The 20,533-nt window shown below is 41.8% G+C and overlaps 2 protein-coding genes across 2 annotated transcripts in view; both read right to left on the bottom strand.

Annotated features, from left to right (window-relative positions):
* The window catches only part of MTMR10 (myotubularin related protein 10), a 56,496-nt gene extending 45,405 nt beyond the window's left edge, over positions 1-11,091 (bottom strand). Inside the window, exons 1-2 of the mRNA XM_026510319.4 lie at positions 6,292-11,091; positions 5,643-5,703 (exon numbers count right to left, since the gene is read on the bottom strand). Coding sequence (XP_026366104.1) covers positions 5,643-5,703; positions 6,292-6,351 — 121 coding nt within the window. The 5' untranslated portion in view covers positions 6,352-11,091. The remainder of the gene's footprint in view (positions 1-5,642; positions 5,704-6,291) is intronic.
* Positions 11,092-16,588: 5,497 nt separating this feature from the next.
* TRPM1 (transient receptor potential cation channel subfamily M member 1) overlaps positions 16,589-20,533 on the bottom strand; it is a 69,951-nt gene continuing 66,006 nt past the window's right edge. Inside the window, exon 27 of the mRNA XM_026510259.4 lies at positions 16,589-17,861. Coding sequence (XP_026366044.3) covers positions 16,589-17,861 — 1,273 coding nt within the window. The remainder of the gene's footprint in view (positions 17,862-20,533) is intronic.

The raw sequence follows: 20,533 nt of genomic DNA, 5'->3' as shown, positions 1-20,533 counted from the left end.
AGGCGGAGGCTCGGCAGGCACTCAAGGTGCAGTGCAGAAGTCATTTCCTGACACCTCTCCAACCCCAAATCTCGCTTCGGTCATCTTCCTCTGAGCCCTCACAACCTCTGCTCTCCTGAAGCACTTCCCCCAATGAGCTGAAACCATCTAAGGGCAGGACCCCAACTTTTTTAGTTTTTAATTTATGTTCCATTAGCCTCTGTATAGTACATCATTAGTTTTTGATGTAGTGCTCAATGACTCATTAGTCAGCTTTTTATGTCTCCGCCAAACAGCATGGAACATGCAATTCAATACCTGTGGAACAATTGTTACTGTTAGCTACAGTGTTTCAAGCCATCCTCCCTCCTACCTCACAGATCCTTAACAAGATCCTGCCCCAGACTTAGAAGAGAGAAAAGGCCAACAAGCCCACTTACTGCAAATCTCACCACCTCATGACAAAGCCGCTGGCAGTCCACCAGCCTCGGCTTCAGCACAGCCAGTGACAGGAAGTCCACTGCCTCCCAAGGCAGTCCGTTTTCTGGCAGCTGGAACTGAAAGTTACTCCTCAACTTGGGTCAAAATCTGTCACTGCTGTGGAAGGGCACAGCCAAGGACAGAGCTCTTTTTACCTCACTAGAGAACTTCTAGGCAGACATCCAATCTACCCTCTCTCCAGTTCCAAAGCATAAATCTGTACCCTACTGTCACCAGCGCGGTCAGGTAGGCCCTGCTGCTTAGTGGTTAAAGGCACAGCCTGGGAGTTGGGCTCGGAATTCCGGCTCTGCCCTTGCTAGCTGTGGGATACTGGATAAGTCACTTAACATGCGCAACTGTAGTCGTCTCATCCGGCGCATGAAGATAAGTGGGTAGCTCCCTGAGACAGCTGTTATGAGGAGTAACCTGAAAGCTATATATTAGTTAAGGATTTTAGTTGAAAGTGTCAGAAGTGTGCCTGGAGCTAGCTAAGCAAAAAGAAGTCTTTGGCTTTTGTGTTAGTTGGACTTCAAGGAAAATGGAGCCCAGGAGCCTGAACACCTTCAGAAGTCCCCCTCACTGTTGTGTCTCTGCATCTCTCTAAAACATGGGACTTCACTCTTTGGGGCAGGTTTTTTGGAACTATGACCACTGGCAGAATTACCAAAAAGGATCTCTTCCCTTAGTACCAATCTGAAAATATCCAGAGGCATTACTGTGCCCATTCTTGCAGTCTGGGGGGGGGTTATTATCCTTGCTCGCCACGCTAGAACCCAAGGTGGTGTGGGGATGGGGAAGATCAACGTGTCAAAGGAGAGAGGGTACGTTTTTCAGAAGATAGTGAAACGATTCCTAGGCAGACAAAATTACTGATGTTCTCCATGTAAGTGCTCATTAAACTGTAGCTATGATGGGCACCTACGTGGTGCAGTCGGTTAAGCATCTGACTCTTGGTTTCAGCTCAAGTCATGATCTCACCGTCCTAGGATCCAGCCCCACATTGGGCTCCATGCTCAGCGAGGAGTCTGCTTGGGATTCCCTTTCCCTCTCCCTCTACCCCTCCCACTTGTGCTCACTCTCTCTCTAAAATAAATAAATAAATCTTTTTAAAAAAATCGTATCTATGGTATCATAAAAACCTCATTAAGTGGTATCTAGTTCAGAGTCCACAAATCAGGTATACTATAAAAACAATTCAGGCAACCAACACAGAATTCTTAACCTTTTATTTTGCTAACTTAAAAACTTCTTAAAAGCCAAGCTACTATCACCATCATTTAATGGAGAACTTATCTATACCTAGGAAGCTGGAAGGACAAAATCTCAGAATACAGGACAATCCTTTAAATCAACTTAGTTCTATGGGAAAAAGCTGCATTTTTCTTTATTTTCTCAATTTGACCAAGGGCTGATAAAAACTTCATCCAGATCTGATGCCAGCCAGACCCTGGAAAACAGTGATGTAGGTCACTATCTTCTACTTGTCCACAGGCTTTGCTGGGATTCAGGCACACTACTCCTCCAGCTCTTTCCCCATCTAGGACAGAGCCAGGCTACCCAGCTCAGGTGCTCAGTGAACTGCTTCACCAGTCCAGCAGCTATCTGAAAAAGATGTCTGGGCCGCCTGGGTAGCTTAGTCGGTTAAGTGTCCAATTCCTGATTTTGGCTCAGGTCATGGTCTCGGGGTTCTGAGATGGAGCCCCACATCAGGCTCCATTCGGGCCCGTGAAGGCTGCCTAAGATTCTCTCTCTCTCCCCCTCCCCCCTAAATATGAACAGTTTGGCAGTATGTGCCCTTAACAAATATATACTAGAACATACGTGCACACACACATATATTTAAAAATTCAAACTCTATTGTCAAAAGAACTGAGGTGATTTTACACATATACCACATAATCATTAAAAGAACGAGATTCATGTAATGACGGGAAGATGAAGAGAAGGCCCAGTGACAGGGCACTGTATCACAATTCCAGGCTCAGATAATAATTCTCTTAAGAAATGTGGCTCTGGGGGGCACCTGGGTGGCTCAGTCATTAAGCATCTGCTTTGGCTGGGGTCATGATCTCAGGATCCTGGGATCGAGCCCCGCATCAGGCTCCCTGCTTGGCAGGGAGCCTGCTTCTCCCTCTCCCACTCTCCCTGCTTGTGTTCCCTCTCTCACTGTCTCTCTCTCTGTCAAATAAATAATAATAAAAAAAAAAAAAAAAAAGAAGTGTGGCTCTGGGAGACAGCAGAGACACAAGGCATAAAATAACAGTCTTCCACTACTGAATCTGAGAGCTGGCCTGTCTGCCTGTGTGCATGACTATGGTAACAATTCCAGCTGGTGTTCTAGGGGTTCTTTCATTTACTCATTCACTCAATCAGCAGCTCAATGCACTATGCCAGACATCAAGGCCACAAAGCTGAATTAGGTACAACCTCTATCTCAAGAAGGTTCATGAACCACGCAAATTGCAAATTACTAACAAAAAGCACAATCTAAATTAAATGACCAGTTTCTTCTATTTTCTTCACTTAATAAAAGATGAAGATCATTTAAAATTTAGCCTTATTAAGTTCCAAAGGAACACACAGTAACTGCACACAAACGATTCATTTCGTGTCTAATTTTCATCTGCTTGTAAAAGTTCAAACTTTGGGCAACTCAAGTAGGATATCCTTGAACTCAAGGCACTATGCCAAAGCATAACATGCAATACTATATCTCTGAACAATTACTTCTTGTTCCGTGTGCCTGTGTAAAGCCACAGGTGACTTGGCCAAATTTCCTCTTGGTTTCTGACTGTAATGAAGGCAAGAACTATATTATTAAGCCCTCTCAGTAAAAACCCTAGCCTAGCCCAGGTCTTTAGATGACCAATGCCTCAGTAACTTTCCAGCTGTCTTCCAGATTTCACAGGTAGAGTAGTAGGATGCAGGCCAAAGGAAGAGCAATGGAGGTTCTAGCGGTAATCAGACAGGTGGCTCAAGAGGGGAAGCAGGAAACAGAGACCAAAATGGGGTGGCCGGATAGAAAGAAACTGGGGAGTGTATGGGAAGGCCAAGATGAGAAAGTAAGAACAGAATGGGTGAGGAAGGAAGGCAAAAGACACACTCACCTAGGACTGGCTAAATGTTTTGTAAGAAATAGGTTAGCTGCAAACAGAACCCAGGGTACCAGAGCCATCATGTTTGCATACCCAGAGCCAATGCAAAAAAAGGTAACACGAATCAGAAGATCTAGATTTAGCTGTCCTTTCTAGGACATGTAAACCACTTACAGGCAGGAAATAAGTTCATATCTTCCCCAGAGAACTGTGACTTTTTAGTAGAAAGGTAAATTTTTGGTTAATTCTACAGAAGGCATAATCCTTCGGTGTGAAGTTCTTCCCACTCACTGATATTTAGTAACACTTTCAAAAGTATATCTTAAAAATAAAAGTCAATCCTAAAAAATCAAGCACTATCATTTATATCTAAGACCTGTTGTTTATTAATGCCAAATCATAATATCAGAAGAGGGAAATCAAGGCCTAAGAACAGGGCCTATTCAGACAAAGTAAAGGAAGCCAAAGTTCAATAGCTCACAGGCACTCACTCATTTAAGATGAGTACCTTTTCCCACAACTGACTTTTAAATGCCTAGAGTGACTAAGACTAAAACAGAGCACGCACAGGGAGCAAAGGTTACTTATTAATTCTATTGTTCACTCTCAAGAAAAGTACAAAAAATTATTTAGTACACACTGGTTGGATAAAAAGCATTAATAAAATACAGGCAAAATATTTATAACTAACTCCCATAATAACATTTAAAATAATTTTTAAGAGTTAGCATCTATAATACTGAACCACAGGCTGACTGTAATGTTTCTTCCTACTTAACATTTAAAATTTTAAAGCACAAAATTTTAAAGTTTCCATATTTGTTCAATTACTACCTGTAAAGTTCTAATCATTTTACTAGATTTAGCATTAAGTAATGACTAAGTGACAGTGGCCGCACAAATTGGTATTTGATTAGATTTCAGGTTTAAAACAGGCTTTACTGGGGCGCCTGGGTGGCTCAGTCATTAAGTGTCTGCCTTTGGCTCAGGGCATGATCCCAGGATCCTGGGATCGAGCCCCGCATCAGGTACCATGCTCCGCTGGGAGCCTGCTTCTTCCTCTCCCACTCCCCCTGCTTGTGTTCCCTCTCTCGCTGGCTGTCTTTCTGTCAAATAAATAAATAAAATCTTAAAAAACAAACAAACAAACAGGCTTTCCTAAGTATCTGGCTACTCCCGGCAAGAATCATATTAAATAACTGAATTTTCCTAATTATTACACAATTGTTATACAATTCAAAATACCAATTAAATAATACTTTATGTGCTTTAAAACTTAACTCCTATCTATCACCAATTCCTACCTCTACCTCTTAAGGTGTTCCAAGGTAAATTTTGTTCTAAACCAGTGCTTCTCCACTGGGAGGAGATTTTGCTCCCAGAGGCAAAAGACAAAAAATAAGTTTTGGCAACATCTGGAGACATGTTGGTGGTCACAACTATGAGGTGGAGAAGGGGGTGCTACTGGCATCTGGTGGGTAGAGACCAGGGACAGGATACCACTAAACATCCTATAATGCATGGGACAATCCCTATAACAAAGAATTATCAGGCCCAAAATGTCAACAGAGCTTCTGTTGGGAAACCCCATTCTAAACTGAAACAAGTAAATTTGCAAACACAGCTGACACCTTCAAAAAAACAATTGCCAAGTAAGTAGTTCAAGGTTCACTAAGCTTTGTTATTGGTATAGAGACCCAAACATAATAAAAGTTGCTTTTCATACTACTAAAATAATGACCTATTAATCATTAATGCAAGAAGTTGCAGACATGAAGGGCAAAGAGTACTCTAACCAATTAATGATTGCTTTAAAAATGAACATTTCAGGAGACAAAAAAAGAAATGAGGTATTCTCTACAGCTTTCCAGGGTTTTTACATTTTCAAGGACAAATACCAAATTAATCACTACTTCTTGTTGTTGTTTAGTTCTAACCAAGTTTTTCTGTCATCTCAGTCGTAAGATTTTTAACCGGCTAAAGTTTAACATAAATACAAGGGGGAAGTTAACCACACGGTACTAGCTGGTAGAATAATCTTGGACCACAACACATTACTAAAGCATCTGTTGAAACTCTAATGTTTACCTGGCAAAAGGACTGGCTCCAGTTTTTTAATCTTCGGTTCCGAATTAATCTTATCGTCAGTCTGAAATACATTAGCAAAATAAATCAAGATCAAAACTTTTCCTCCCCCGTGAAATACTAAAGCAATTTTTGTTTTCTAAGTGATGACACATGCAACAGACACATATTTCCCCCGCCCCCTTAAAGTCTTTCATATGTTTTACCAGATCTTGTTAAAGATCTGTTCACTACCAACTGGGAGTCTGCCCAAAATATTAAAACTGCCTGTGCCGCTTCCAGGTGTTCACATTTATGACAGAGAGGTAACCTCTTACAGCAGATGCCCACAAGCGATGCAATCACGCTGGCGGCCACAGTGCGGACAAGTGCCAGGCGAAGAACTAAATAAACCCAACTCCAAACACTCCCTGGAGCCTCATCACACGGCAAAACTACGGATCACAGGTCTCCGGGCTGAGAATGGCTGCGGCGAAGTTTTACAAGTTTCCACCGAGTCCGTGGGGGCTCCTGAGAAGGCGCGTTTCCCCGCGCCGGGGCTCTGGCAATCGCGCGGCTGGGAATAGAGACCGCGGGAGCCTCCCGGGGGTCGGCTCGGCGGTTCCCAGGAAGCGCCAAGGAAAGGGGCGCTCGCGGGGAGGGGGTTGTTTACCTGGGGCGGCGGCAGGAGGTAGGACCTGAAGGTGGGTCTGGGAGGCTTGAGGGAGAACATGGTGTCGGCGCCTTTTCGCTCTGGCCGAGTCACAACCCGGGACCCGTCGCGGGTCAGCGGTAGCGCCGACGCCTCCCGACGCCCGGGGATTTAGAGCTCCCCGTGCGGCCGCCCAGGCCCCGTCTGCGGCTAGCCGGGCCGGGCGGACTGACGGGCGGGGACACGGCGGAGCGCCCGCCCGAGCGGGGAGGAGCCGGGGCAAAGTCGGGTCGACTCCGGCGCCGGGGCCCATCCCCGGAAGGGGCCTGGCGCCCCGCCCCGAAAGACGGTACGTGCGGGAGGGGCGGCCGGCCGCTCTCGGCCTCTAGGCCGCGCTGGTGCCGGAACGCAATGCTCGCGCCGCTCCCCGCTGCCGGGACCTCAGCGACGGCGCCGGGGGGAGCGGGGATCGGTAGCCATCTTGAGAGCGCAGCCTAGGGTCGGCGCTCCTACGGCGGCCCGCAGGGCTCACGGCAGCCCATGGGGATCTACGGCGGCCCGCGGGGGTCATGGCCGAGGCTGGAAGGGGCCGGCGACTTTGGCTCAGATCCCTCTCTTTCTCGGCTGCTCCGAGCTCTCTTTTCCTGGGACAGCTCCCTGGACTCCTGCTGGTTTGTCACCCAGCTCGTGCGATCATTGTGGTTTTAAGTCGTCGGGAGGAGGCCGGGTCATTGGGGAAGGGGAGTCAGGTGGCCCGGACTCAGTCAGTCACACTGCATCCGGCGTGTGAGGGACCCGCATGGGAAAGTGGACAGGTGCTGCCAGGAGTGACCAGGATCAAACGTCCAGTGCGCTCTGTACCGCATGTGATAAAGCTCCCTTAAAGGTCTCACAATTGGGGAAGATTTTCTTCCATCATCCTGTCTGTTGTCTTTGCGCAAAGCTTTGAGGCCGGGATGTCCTAACAGCTGAGCTGACGGCTGATTTCCGTGGGATGCGCGGGCCTGGGAACTATTGGGAGATGACATTGGCAGGCAATCCAGACTCAACTTAGTTTACTAACTTTTACCCTCCTTCCTGAAATTTAATGTGGAGAAAGATATTAAGCAGGGTGCCTTCCTTTCTTTTCTTGCCCATCCTCACAGGTAAAGATACTAGTGAGCAGAAAAATTATCAAAAGCCCAGTGAGCTATCAGTGTGGGGGCCTTCAATAGGCTATAGACCAAAAAATCCACCCATTAATTGCAAAGAACGGATGAATTTCAGCATATCGAGAGCACAGGGCATTTCTTAACTCTAAACTGGAGCAGCCTTTGGTGGAAGGGGGCTAGTGATGTATCATTTTGGTTAATCAATTAGTTGAGACTTGATTCTTCTTTTTCTTTGAAGAATGAAACCCTAATCCAGCATTTTATAACTAATGTCACAAGGAAGCTGCAGTGTGGTCATATGAATCACAATCATGCTGACAACTGTTGCTAATTGAAACAGTAAAAATTTCGAAGGTTCAAAAGTTTGCTTTTTCTCTGAAAGCAATTTATCCTGGATTCAGAACCCTACTGATCTTTGTTGTTAATTTGTTTGGGTAACACATGATTTCATTTGCTCACGAACCACAACTGTACTTTAAAATGTTAAGTTCATGTGGTTATAGGTGTTAAAGACACTTGCTCACATACATTTTAAAAATTTTTATAAATAGTCTGTGACTTTTCTTCCTTAAATGGATTAAAAAAAAAAAAAACTCATGCAAAAAAAAAAAATTAGATTTGTGGTTACCAGAGGCAGGGGTAGGGGAGGAGGAATTGGAGGAAGGTGGTCAAAAGGTATAAACTTCTGGTTACAAGATATATAAATGTTAGGAAGCTGCAATGTGGTCATATGAATCACAATCATGCTGACAACTGTTGCTAATTGAAACAGTAAAAATTTCGAATAATGGATAGCATGATGTAATGTATAGTTAATAAAGCTGTATGATAGATAGGAAAACTGTTAAGAGAGTAAATCCTATGAGTTCTCATCACCAGAAAAAAAGTTTTTTCATTTGCTTTCTCTTTCTTGTTTCTGTATAAGTTGATGAATGCTGCCTAGACTTACTGCTGTAATCATTTCACAGTATATGTAAGTCAAACCATTATGCTGTATACCTTAAACTTACATAGACGTGTATGTCAATTAATCTCAACACTGGGGGAAAATGTGTTTTTTTCCCACAAATACTCTTCAAGCAATATGGGGGTTTTTCTTTATACTTAAATGACTTTGTGACTTGGGTTTTGTCAGGATCTACAGCTCTAAGATATGACCCTACAATTGAAAAGTAGAAAAACTGATTTCCAGATTTGTTATTAACCTAACCCTAAATTTGATGACATTTTCAGATACCTTATTGTATTAGTCTGCTTGGGCTGCCATAACAAAATATTACAGACTCTATGCTTAAACAACATTTTATTTCTCACAGTTCTCGAGGGTAGGAAGTCCAAGATCAAGGTACAAACAAGATAAGTTTCTCCTAAGAGCTCTTTGACTTGCTTGCCAGTGGTGACTGTGTTTTCATAGGCCTGAGGGTGGGAGAAAGAGGGAGAGTGAGAAAGGGAGAGAGCAAGAGAAAGAGGGAGAGAGAATGAGAGAGAGCGAGAGAGAGCACTTGTGCTCTGGCATCTCTTCTTTTAAGGGCACTGATCCTGTTGGATCAGGATCCCACCCTTAATGATCTCACTTAAACTTTATTACCTCCTAAAGGCCCTATCTCCAAATGTAGTCACATTGGCAGTCAGGGCTTCAACATATGAATTTTGGGAGGATATAGTGCAGTCCATAGCACCAGTCTTACAGCCTCATTTCAGTCCTGACCTCCTTGATACTTTGACTACCCCCTTCTTTTGGCTCTAATGCCACTATTTTGTTCTCCTATTTTTCTGACTCTATTCCATTACTGGTTCTATCATGGAGGATATTCTGTATTCCCTACAGATCACTTCGTTTCCCCTATGAAGAGGAAAAAAAAGAGGGCTAACATCTCTTGAATACCTGTTAGGTGCTAAGTATTTTATATATTCATTCAGTTACCAAATGTGTATAGAGTGCTACCCTTGTGCTAAAAAAAAAAAAAAAAAAGTTCAGGTTGCCAAGAAGACAAAGTTCCTACTTTCATAGCATTATGGGTAGAACGATTCATAAAAAATGAATATATAACATGTCATATGGTAATAAGAGCCATGAAAAAAAAATAAAACATGGGAAGATGATGAGAGTTCTATTTTGTGATGGGAGGTGAGGTGTGGTCATGGAAGGCCTTCCTGATAAGATGACATTTGAGCAGAGACCAAAGAAGTGAGGGAGCAAGCCAGGTAGAAATCAGAAGGAAAAGCTTGGGGACAGAGGGAATAGCAGTGCAAATGCCCTGAGGTGAGAGCCTGCCTGGTGTGTTTGAGGCCAATCGGATGATGCAGCCTAATCCACTAGAAGAGGAAGTCAGAGAGAAAGAACAGGCCAGATCTCAGAGGGCCTGAAAGTCGAGAAAAGCTTTTGCAATATTTTGAGCTGAGAGTGACATGATCTGGCTGATGTTTTGAAATCACTCCTACTGCTGTAGAGGTACAGCACGGTAGAAGCCAAGAGACTAGTTGGGAGCTACTAGAAGAGTCCAGATAAAAGAAGGTAAGGTGGAAGCAGTGGGAAAGGTAAGACATGGCTACGGATACTGTCTACAAAACTATGCCATTGCCTGCGTATGTGGGCCTTTAAGATGACTATTAAGTAATTTAAAAAATCTGTTTATTGAGGGGAGATTCTGGGAAAATGACAGCAGCAGCATTATTGTTTGGTCTCCACATAAAAACAGACAAAGCAATTCTAAAGCAAAACCAAAACCCATGGATGACATCTACAACAACTCTAAGTGACATGGTATCCCCATGATCTCCGGTACAGGCAAGTGAGAACAAAGCAATAGCAGTCACAAGATCTTTATGGTATCAGCAAAGGGAATCAGTAAGGCATCTGGAAAATTCCAAAATAGCCAGAAGGTATTCACTGGAAGGCCCATCCAGTCAAGTTGAGAAGAGCAGCTGAAATAAGAAAGGGTGTTTGTTATCTCCAAGATCATGGGAGTGCAAGGGGCTCAGGTAAGATCTGAGGAGATCGGAACAATATACCTGTAGGAGCTCTTGACACTGACCTACCAGGGCTTTCTTAGGAAAGGGGCCCATACTGAGGACAGACTTCTGGACATGGAAACAAAATTGAACCAGATAGAGACAAAGGCAAGAGGAGGTCCAGATAAAAAATAGAGGACCAGAAAGTTAAAATGTTAATACCCCACTGTAAAAGCAGAAAAAGTTTCTCTGTGAAGTTAGAAAATCTATCCTGAAAACTGACTCCTTCAAAAAGTTCAAGAAAACCCATTTCACATACACATAAGCAACAGGAAAGTATGGAAGTCAAATCCCATAGAAGACTACTGTAGTAAAAAAGAGAATAAGAACAGAATAGCACTTCTACAGACAATAAAAGCACACCAGAAAGACATGCCCACAGGGTAGATCAAAGCTAACACCCACTACTTAAAAGACACTAAGAAAATGATATGACATATGAACAAACTATATAAATCAGAGTTAGAAACAATCAAAATGAAACGAACAAACTCAGAATAGAATTAAAAATAAGAAAAAAAATACTTTGGAAATAAAGACTAAACTTAAAGAAACCCAAAGTTAGTAAACACATTTGATTATGCTTTAAGAGAAGTGGAAGATGAAGAGGAGGAAGATTTTAAAAATCAATGAAAAGAGGTTTAAAAAAGATCAGAGAGAAAAAGGCAAATATTAAAGATAGGCAAAGGAGATCCAGCATTCAGGTAATAGGAGTCCCTGGGGGTAAAAAAGGAGGCAGGGATAAGAAAACAACAAATACTACAAACTAGACTTCAAGAAAGCCTCCTTGAAATAAAAAAAAATATGTATTTGCATCTACACATTGAGAGAACACATTGCACCTGAGAAAACTGACCTAGAATTATTAACACTAAGACACATTCTTGTAAAAATACTGGACTTTAAAGAAAAAATAATGCAAATTTCTTTGTGTATCTAGACAAAAAGAGCAAGTGACTTAGATGAAAGAGAATTAAATTATCCTCAGACTTTTTGGCAGCAATACATTATGCCAGAAGAAAATGGAGCAACATATTTAGTATACTCAAGGAAAAAAAATGTGAGAATATGATAATTGCAAGAGATTGAAACACATCCATATGTTAAAATCCATGAGGTAATGATGGTATGAATATATATATATATATATATATATATATATATATATATATATATATATATTTTTTTTTTCAATTTTTGGTCACCATTAGAGGATGATAGGGGACCAATTCAGTATCCTAAAAACTGGCAAATAAATGGAAAAGTCAATCGTTGTCCTTGCTGTTTGGTATGAACTGTACTACTATGAAACTAAATAGCAGGTGAAAGGAATCATTTCTTTATAAAGTATTCCAACTAATAAAGGAAAAAGAAATCATAGGGTAGTTTATTATGATTTTTAGCTTCCTATGAATTAAGAAACCTTAATTCATAGTGTCAAGCAGTATCAACAGCTATAGACATCCCAAAAAGAGAGGCAAATAGACATATGTGCCTCATGAGGAAGGAAGCAACACCACCCAAATAGCCTCGCTAAAAGAATTGAATCCAAGCCTGAGTAAGCCTCTAAATTCTGCCAACTTGCAGAAACAGTGAAACATGTCAAACTGCACATGAATATTCAACTAGTAAAAATCAGATTGTGGGAAACTTTGCAAGACAAAATGGCCCATGTTCTTCAACAGATAGAATAAGGAAGAGAAAGGAATGGGAGAGAGTCAGTAAGTGGGAAAAAAAATAGAGCAAAGCTCAGTTATAGTGCTAAAGGGCATGCAGGTGATGAAGCTATAATGAAATGCAAGTGTGATGATTTTAAGACATGTCTGCATTATTTTATTTTATTTTATTTTATTTTAAGATTTATTTGAGAGAGAGTGCAGTGGGGGGGGCAGAGAGAATCTCAAGCAGACTCCATGTTGAGCACAGAGCCAGACATGGGGTTCAATCTTGTGACCCTGAGATCATGACCTGAGCTGAAACCAAGAGTCAGATGTTTAACTGACTACACCACCCAGAAAGCCCCATGTCTGCAAAAATTCTAAGCACTCCTCCCTCTCCTTGAATCTGGACTGGCCTTAGTGACTCACCTATAACCAGGAGAATGCAATGGAAGTGACTCTGCATAACTTCTGAGGCTAGGTTATAAAAATCAAAGACATTTCCTCCTCCCTCACTGGAACACTCACTCTTGGAGCCCTGAACTACTGTGTAAGAAATCTGATTTCTCTGAGGCTGCCATGTTGTGAGAAAGCCTGGGCCACGTGCAGAGACCATGCATGGGTCCCCTGGTGGATAGTCCCAGCTGAGATTCAGATCATAGCTGACAGATAAGATCCACTCTCAGACATGTGAGGGAAGATGCTTCTAGATGACATCAGCCTCCAGCTGTTGAATCACCTCCAGACACTGAGTCCTCCCAGCTCAAACACCATGAAATAGAGATGGTGGTGTGTTCTAGCCCGTTTCAGCTGGCTTGCAGGAGCCAATTGTCAGCATCTTTTCCCAACTCCACATTCAGTGATGTCACAAGGTAGCTTGCAGGTGGTCATGGTAGGAGTATTTACCCCGTAGAAATCAGCAAATACTAAATCAGGGGCATTCCTCTGTGCCTTGTCTGAATTCCTGACCCACAACATCGATGAGCATAATAACATAGGTATTTTAAGCCATCTAGGTTCAGAGTCATTTTTTTTACAACAAGGAAATGACTACTGTAAATAGATAGTGGTCACTTTTGTGGGGAGGAAGGTGATTGAGATGGGAACTTCTGAAACTTCTGGGGTAGCTGGAAATTCTGTTAATATGGGTGGTGGCTATAAAGATGTTCTTGAAATAATTAAGTCATATATTTGTTTTGTGTGATTTTCTGTGCCCTTTATAATAAAAATTTCTTTAAAATAGTCTTTTTTATGGTGGAGGTAGTAAGGAGATGACTTCAGTTTTCCTTTCCAATATATATCCAGCAAAATGTATTTTTAAAGAAGATTTTATTTAAAAAAAAAAAAAAGAACCACTATTCTAACAGCGAAATAACCAGACTTTCCCAAATGAGGCAACCGTTAAAATCTAGCCAATTAAATCATGTCTTTGGTTAAAAAAAAAAAAGATTTTGTTTTTTAAAAAATTTGAGAGAGAGAGAGAGTTCACGCGAGATAGCAGGAGTTGGGGGGCAGAGGACGAGGGAAAAACAGACTCCCCACTGAGCAGGGAGCCTGATGCGGGGGTCTATCCCAGGAACCCAGGATCATGACCTGAGTCCAAGGCAGATGCTTAACTGACTGAGCCACCCTGGTGCCCCTAAAATGCATTTTTTTAACTTTTTTTTTTAATGTAAGCTCTATGCCCAATGTGGGGCTTGAACTCATGACCTTGTGATCAAGAGTTGCATGCTTTATCAACTGAGCCAGCCAGGTGCCCCCAAAAATGCATTTTTTCATATGAAATAACTCTCAGATGATGCTAAGAGTTAAATTTAAAAAATTTGAAACCTAACCTGTGTAAGCCTATAGAAGCCTCAAGGTGATGCAATATATATTCAGAAAATAAGCAAGCATATAGTCTCAAGGGAGAGAGCCACTTATAATGAGTTCAATTCTTAATTCCTCTTGATCAAAGTAAAAAATGAGTTTACTTTCAGCTTATACAACTATCATAACATTTATGAGTGTGCCAGAATTTATGGGATATAAAATAAAGCCTTCTTACTACGTTTCTTACTGTGTTTTACATGGAACAGAAATATGCTTATAATTTATTTACTAAGGCAATTTTTAAAAATTGTACTTACTTATTTGAAAAAGAGAGAGAACAAGAGAGGAAGCATGAGTGGGGAGAGGGAGAGGGAGAAACAGACTCCCTTTTGAGCAGGGAGTCCAATGTGGGACTCAAACCCAGGACACCGGATCATGACTGAGCTGAAGGCAGATGCCTAACCAACTGGGCCACCCAGGGGCCCTTACTAAGAGAACTTTATATTAAATGCTTTGAACATACAGAGTGTTCCTATTTTAATTGTATTAGATATTGCTAGATTTGATCAGGTTGGATATTAGTTCCTAATATGTAGTGCTCCATATTTAGCAACCTTAGAATGACAGAGTAATAATAATAGCATCAGCAGGCTGGCACAGTGCCCCACATAATAGGTCTTCAGTATTTGAGCTGTATTGAGTTGGTAGAGTGCGTAGTCATATAGTATGATTTCAGGAGTGCAAGAAAGGTCCCGGCCACAGGTTCTGAAATTCCACCTTTAGAATGTACTTCCTTTGGTCTGTCAGACTGATATCTAAAGGAAAATATCACATCCCTTTCAGCCAACACCTCTACAGGAGGCAGGTGTCACAAATCTCATGAGACTTATGGGAATGGACTTGGCCCCATGGCAAGGTAGGAAAGACCTCAGAAAGGGAGGGGGGAAGCTGTGGAATGAATGGAGAAGGGGGGGTTGCAAAGATAAGCTTCGCCTTCTTCACACCCACTCTGTTTAGCAGTCATAAGTTCTCCAGCTTATTCTGAGAAACCTTTTTTTCTAGAATGTGGCAAAGGGCTGAAAGGTTTCTTGGCACCAAAAGGAAAGATTTAGGAATGAGGTAAAATGTAATGGGTTAAGCACTGGGTCAAATTAACACACGTAGCAGGATTGATCAAACAGTATCTCAATGTAGCAGTAGCTTTATTAAATAAATGTCATCACTTCTTACATTTCAAAACCCCATCATTCATGCAATGGTATCCAGTGCTTTTTGATAAATTCAGCCTGTTTCAGGGATTCTAACCTGATTATTACTTCAGTCTCATTTAGTTGTTAGCTATCTCTGATCACTATCTTTATAACTAACATAACTACGTAATTAGCATAACTGCAGTGAATCTCTCTCTCCCTCTCTCTCTCTTTCTCTTCCTTTGCCAGTTTATGACAATGTGACAGTCTGAGTCTCCTATGAGAATGGGTGTAGTGGTTATTTTGTGATTATCCCCATTTCTGCCTGACCTGCCTCCCCCCATGAGGTACTTCACTAAAGTAGTGGTAGGCATGTAACTGCAGGCATGAGGCTGGCCTTCTCTGTGTGCTCCAGAGATCCCTTGAGTCCTCCCAGGAGATCCTATTGCAAGATGGCAAGGGCCCAGGATCCAACTTTTAACTTCTATGAATGTTGGTGGCCTCGGCACTAGCCAGAGACGATCCCATTCTGCCCCTCTCTGCCCCTGTTTGTATAGTCAAGAGTAGTGGTGGTAGGGGTGGCATTAAGGGTTCTAGAGAGTGGCCCCTGATCTGAGCATGGGGGTGCTCAGCAGTCTGATGGGTTTTTGACTTACAAGTTGAAGCATAACACCTTGTATTCTCAGCCATGAATGGTCTCTGCAATTCTCAACAGTTCCACCTTGATGATGTATCTTTCAGGTTTTAGCCTCAGCTTTGCACAAACCATTGAATAAATAGAGGTACAATTTATTTGTGTTTGCTATCAGGGACTCCATGACAATGGAAAATGCACACTGGATACTTAATTTTTACACATGAACAAGACTCCTGGTCACCCTAATCTATTACAGTGTGATCTTTGATGTAAGTGTGTATTTTTGTCTCCACTGTGTAATTGTAAAACATAGAACATTGAAACAGAAAACAAAAACCCATAAAAATATGATGCTGATGGCTCCTTTCCACTTCTCACTTCTTGCACCTCAGTTTTCTTTTTCTTCTCCCCCTTCTTTTTTTCATGCTTGCTTCGTCTTTAATTTCTCTTTTTACGTAGCTGTTTACTCCTTTAGTAACCTATTGGTGGCACCGAAAGGCATTTCTTAGGCTACTTGGTAGAAATAAATAAAGAGAAATAAAGAGTTTGTAGAATCTCTTACTGATTAAGCAATTTAGAGATTGCTTAATAAAGAGATTGTAGAATCATTTACTGATTAAGCAATTTATCTCAACTGGAGTATTGTCACGTTCACTCCATCCTACTCCAACTAAAAACAAACTAAGTTTACTAACATATGCTAGCAAAATATTACTTTGTGTTTAGTGCATTCAATTTTAAATCTTCAAATTGCCAAACATTTTTTAATGAAAACGTTTTCAGAGATTGATGATACTTAGATGACCAGGATGGTATTCGTGAATGGTTTCGATTTAAAAATCGAAGAAACAGAACATGTCAACATTCGGTTTCTGTGGAAGTTTTCTCTTGCCTGGCCTTCTGTTCTTCTGTCGTAATTCCAGACACAACTGCTAAGTTGCTTACACTGCTGGCATGTCCAGGTCTGTCTAGTTTGTCCTGACTGGCTTTAGCTTTCCTAGGATGGCCGTGTAAACTTTTTGACCTTAAAGACGGGAATCCCAGAGTTTGGTCTGGTTTCACAGACAGTAAACTTTCCTTTTCAGTTCTGTCTGTGACAACTAGAGACAAACGAGAGATTCGAGGGACCGTTTCAGACACACAGTTTTCATCTTCGGTGTCTGCGAATTGCTCTTTATGCTCGGCGTGCCTCTCAGCTTCTGACACGATGTAAGGGATGTCGGTACTGCGAGAACGTGTGATCTTTTGAACTTGGTATTTCCATTCTGTCGTCCACTGTTGAACTGTAGAGGGGCGTGCTGGGTCCATGATTGAACTGTACTCTGTACTCCAGTTGTTAACCCCACTGACCAGCTTTCGTCCACGGGAATATACAAAGCTTCTGGACTTCATTGTTTTATAAGCACTCAACGTTTCGTCAGGGTGATAGCGTGTCAACTTCACTTTTTCCAGGGGATAGGAAATCGCACCTTCTATCTGTGTTGTTTCCACTGTGAGCTGAGGGTTTTGAAAATCTGCTTTGTTCTGTCCATGCATAACATCTGTTTGATTTACACTTGGGGGAACAGTTTCTTCCTGTTTAGAGTCCGCCTGCCTTCCATCATCTTCGGCTGAAATCCCAGTATCTGGACCTAATTTCAGCTCTGAAGAGTTCTTGACATTGTCTAATGCAAGTTGACTGCAGTCTGGTGTTGCTGGCGGGCTTGTGCTGGGTAAAAGGTGAAGGCTGCCCTGACGCTCTGGTACCAGATGCATTTTTGACTCCTTCTCTTCCTTCATTCGGAAGGAACAGGCTTTTTTCCTGAATCCTGTCCCTGGTGGCATGGAGATAGAAGCATCCTCGTAGAGTAACTCCTCTCCATTAAAATGATATCTATACATGCTGTAGCCATCAGCACTATTGATACTGCTTTGTCTTAGAAGAAAAGTTGCATCACATTCAGAAGAAGCTCGGGACCGTGTCTGTATCAGGTCAGACTTATCAATTCCTGCAAGATTTTCAAGAGCATTCACCATTCTGTTAGACAATTCTTCCAGCTGAGAAAGCCGAAGGTCAACCGTCTGTAGGGAAGTTTTCATAAAATTTTCTCTTTCGTTGATTTCTTCCAATCTCATTGACATGTTTTCAACTCTGGTGAACACAAAAGATAGTTTTATTAAGCTGAGATGACCTAAATATTAAAAACAAAAGTATAATGTTATTATTGTTATGTGATTTTCTGGTCTTTTGAGAATCATGGAGCTCATTGGGTGTGTTTTCATACTACTTCATATTTCAAACTACTAAAAATGACTGTAGGAGCAACAGAAAGTAATAGAATTACAGTTAACACATAACAGTGCGTACTAGTCAACCATTCGGGGCTCTAAGTGTCTTATGTATTCATTAATAAGTACTTAGTGAGGTACTGTTCTAGGCTGGTTTAATCCTCACAACAGCCTTATGAGGTAAGCACTATTATCATCGTCCCCATTTTAATGAGGAAATCAAGTCATCGTGTAAATAATTTGCTCAAGGTCACATGGCTGGTAAGCAGTGAAGCTGTACACAGTGTACATTTGAATGCACACAATCTATTCTAGCATTTGCTCCAGCTTTTGTCTCTTAGCTGGTACATCACATTGCCTCTGAGAATAAAGGAAGATACTAACACTTAGGTTTTTGAGGTTTGATTACAGCTGTCAGCAATTAATGGTTATGATGATGAAATTAATTAAAATCCTTATTTAAAGTTCAGGGGATTCAGAACATGAATTGTTAGTAATTAAGTACAGATTACCAGATGGTTTACTTAAGGAACAAAGGTCATTTAATTATCTGAAGAATACCACTAACTTTAAATTGCTCATTATATTTGATAATTAGTATTCCCTTAATGGGTTTTTAAAAAAAAGACCATGGTAAATTATAAATATCCACTGTTAGATTTTTAACTCCTAGAAGATCAGGCAACAACTTATGAAACCATAATGTTGTCTGAATTAAAACCTGCTGTATAGACTATGTTTCATATTTCAAGAATATGTACAATATGAATTTTTTCAACTGGTTTGTGAAATTTAACTCTAAGGGGCAGTGAAGTATGCCCAGGACCTAGCACTGCCTTCTTTTTTTTTTTTTTTTAAGATTTTATTTATTTATTTGACGGAGATAGAGACAGCCAGCGAGAGTGGGAACACAAGCAGGGGGAGTGGGAGAGGAAGAAACAGGCTCATAGTGGAGGAGCCTGATGTGGGGCTCGATCCCAGAACGCCGGGGATCACGCCCTGAGCCAAAGGCAGACGATTAACGACTGAGCCACCCAGGCGCCACCTAGCACTGCCTTCTAAAAGTTGAATTTGGGGCACCCGGGTGGCTCAGTTGGTTGAGGGTCTGACTCTTGATTTTGGCTCGGGTCATGATCTCGGGGTCAGGAGATCGAGCCCCTCCTCCGGCTTACACTCAGTGGGGAGTCTGCTTGGGATTCTCTCTCTCCCTCTCCCTCCCCCCCCCCCACATGCGTGTGTTCTCTCTCTCTCTCAAATAAATAACGAAATCTTTAAATAAATAAATAAATAAATAAATAAATAAATAAATAAATGTTGAATTTGTCCCCCAGGACTTGGTGGGGGTGGGCAGTGGGGACGTCCCAACCCTCTGGATCCTCTGAACCAGCAGTATGGTGGGCCATTCCAGCAAGTTTCCCTGCGTGAAGACCAACACTTCGGTCTGATTCTGTCATGCTTTGGTTTACTCCCATCTTCCGATCTTTTCTTAGAAACACACAGGCAGTCTCTAGGGTCACCCAGTTTGCATTGAGTCTATTTCTAGCAGGTCCTTGCTACCTTTTTACACAGCCTTATAAATCCCTTCACCTGTTCTCCTTGCTTTCCTCTTGCCTACTTCCTGAGTGGCAGCTGCTTTTTTCTGCACTACATTTCTGCTCTCTGACCGCGTCTCCTGTGCTTTCCTCACTCCCTGCTACCTCTGTGGTTACCCTTCCCTATGTTCTCCCAGAGCTGCTTTTGCCAATGCTGTGCTTCTGTTGGCCACACTGACAGCTGCGCTCTGATGTGTGGGAGGGTCCTTGGCTTCTATTCTTAACTTTTTTTTGTGGGGAAAAGTCTATTTATATGTCCCCTAGGAAACCACATCATTTGAGCAGGAAGGGTCTGGCTTCCTGGACATTTGCCACCAGGAGGACCAAGTTCACTGTGTATGAGAAGTCCTCACTTCCCGACTAGAGATACTACAGGTTCCAAGGGTTCTCTCTCCTCTTGCGTTTTGTGGACCAACAGAACTTTCACTATTAATTTACATTACTTCAATTAAGACCTGATTTTCTCTGTTAAATGTAATGTCTCCTTGCTCACTTCAAATCTGTTACCCTCGATGATTCCTTTTGTGTCAAAATCCACAATATCCTCTGTAAAGTCAAACTTGAGATCCTTTAACAAATACTACATTAGGAGATAATGCAAACTCTGTCCAAACTCTGAAAAATAAATAAATAAATAAATAAACATAGATTAATATCTCTGGTAGAACATAGATAAATATCTCTCCTCTCAAATCTTTTGTAAGTCCCTATGTTTTTCCTGTATTACCTAATTCAGATAACAGCATGGCCAGCCACTCATACATAAAAAGGAGATTTGTTATTTGTGACAACATGGATGGACCTAGAGGGTATTATGCGCAGTGAAATAAGCCAGACAGAGAAAGACAAATATCCTATGATTTCACTCATATGTGGAATCTAAAAAACAAAACATGTGAATGAACAAACAACAAAACAGAAACAGACCCCTAAATACGGAGAA

This window comes from Ursus arctos, unplaced genomic scaffold (assembly GCF_023065955.2).
Source record: "Ursus arctos isolate Adak ecotype North America unplaced genomic scaffold, UrsArc2.0 scaffold_28, whole genome shotgun sequence".
NCBI classification, from domain to species: domain Eukaryota; kingdom Metazoa; phylum Chordata; class Mammalia; order Carnivora; family Ursidae; genus Ursus; species Ursus arctos.
The sequence above is the reverse complement of the archived record's forward strand: the minus strand, read 5'-3'. Positions and strand labels throughout refer to the sequence as shown.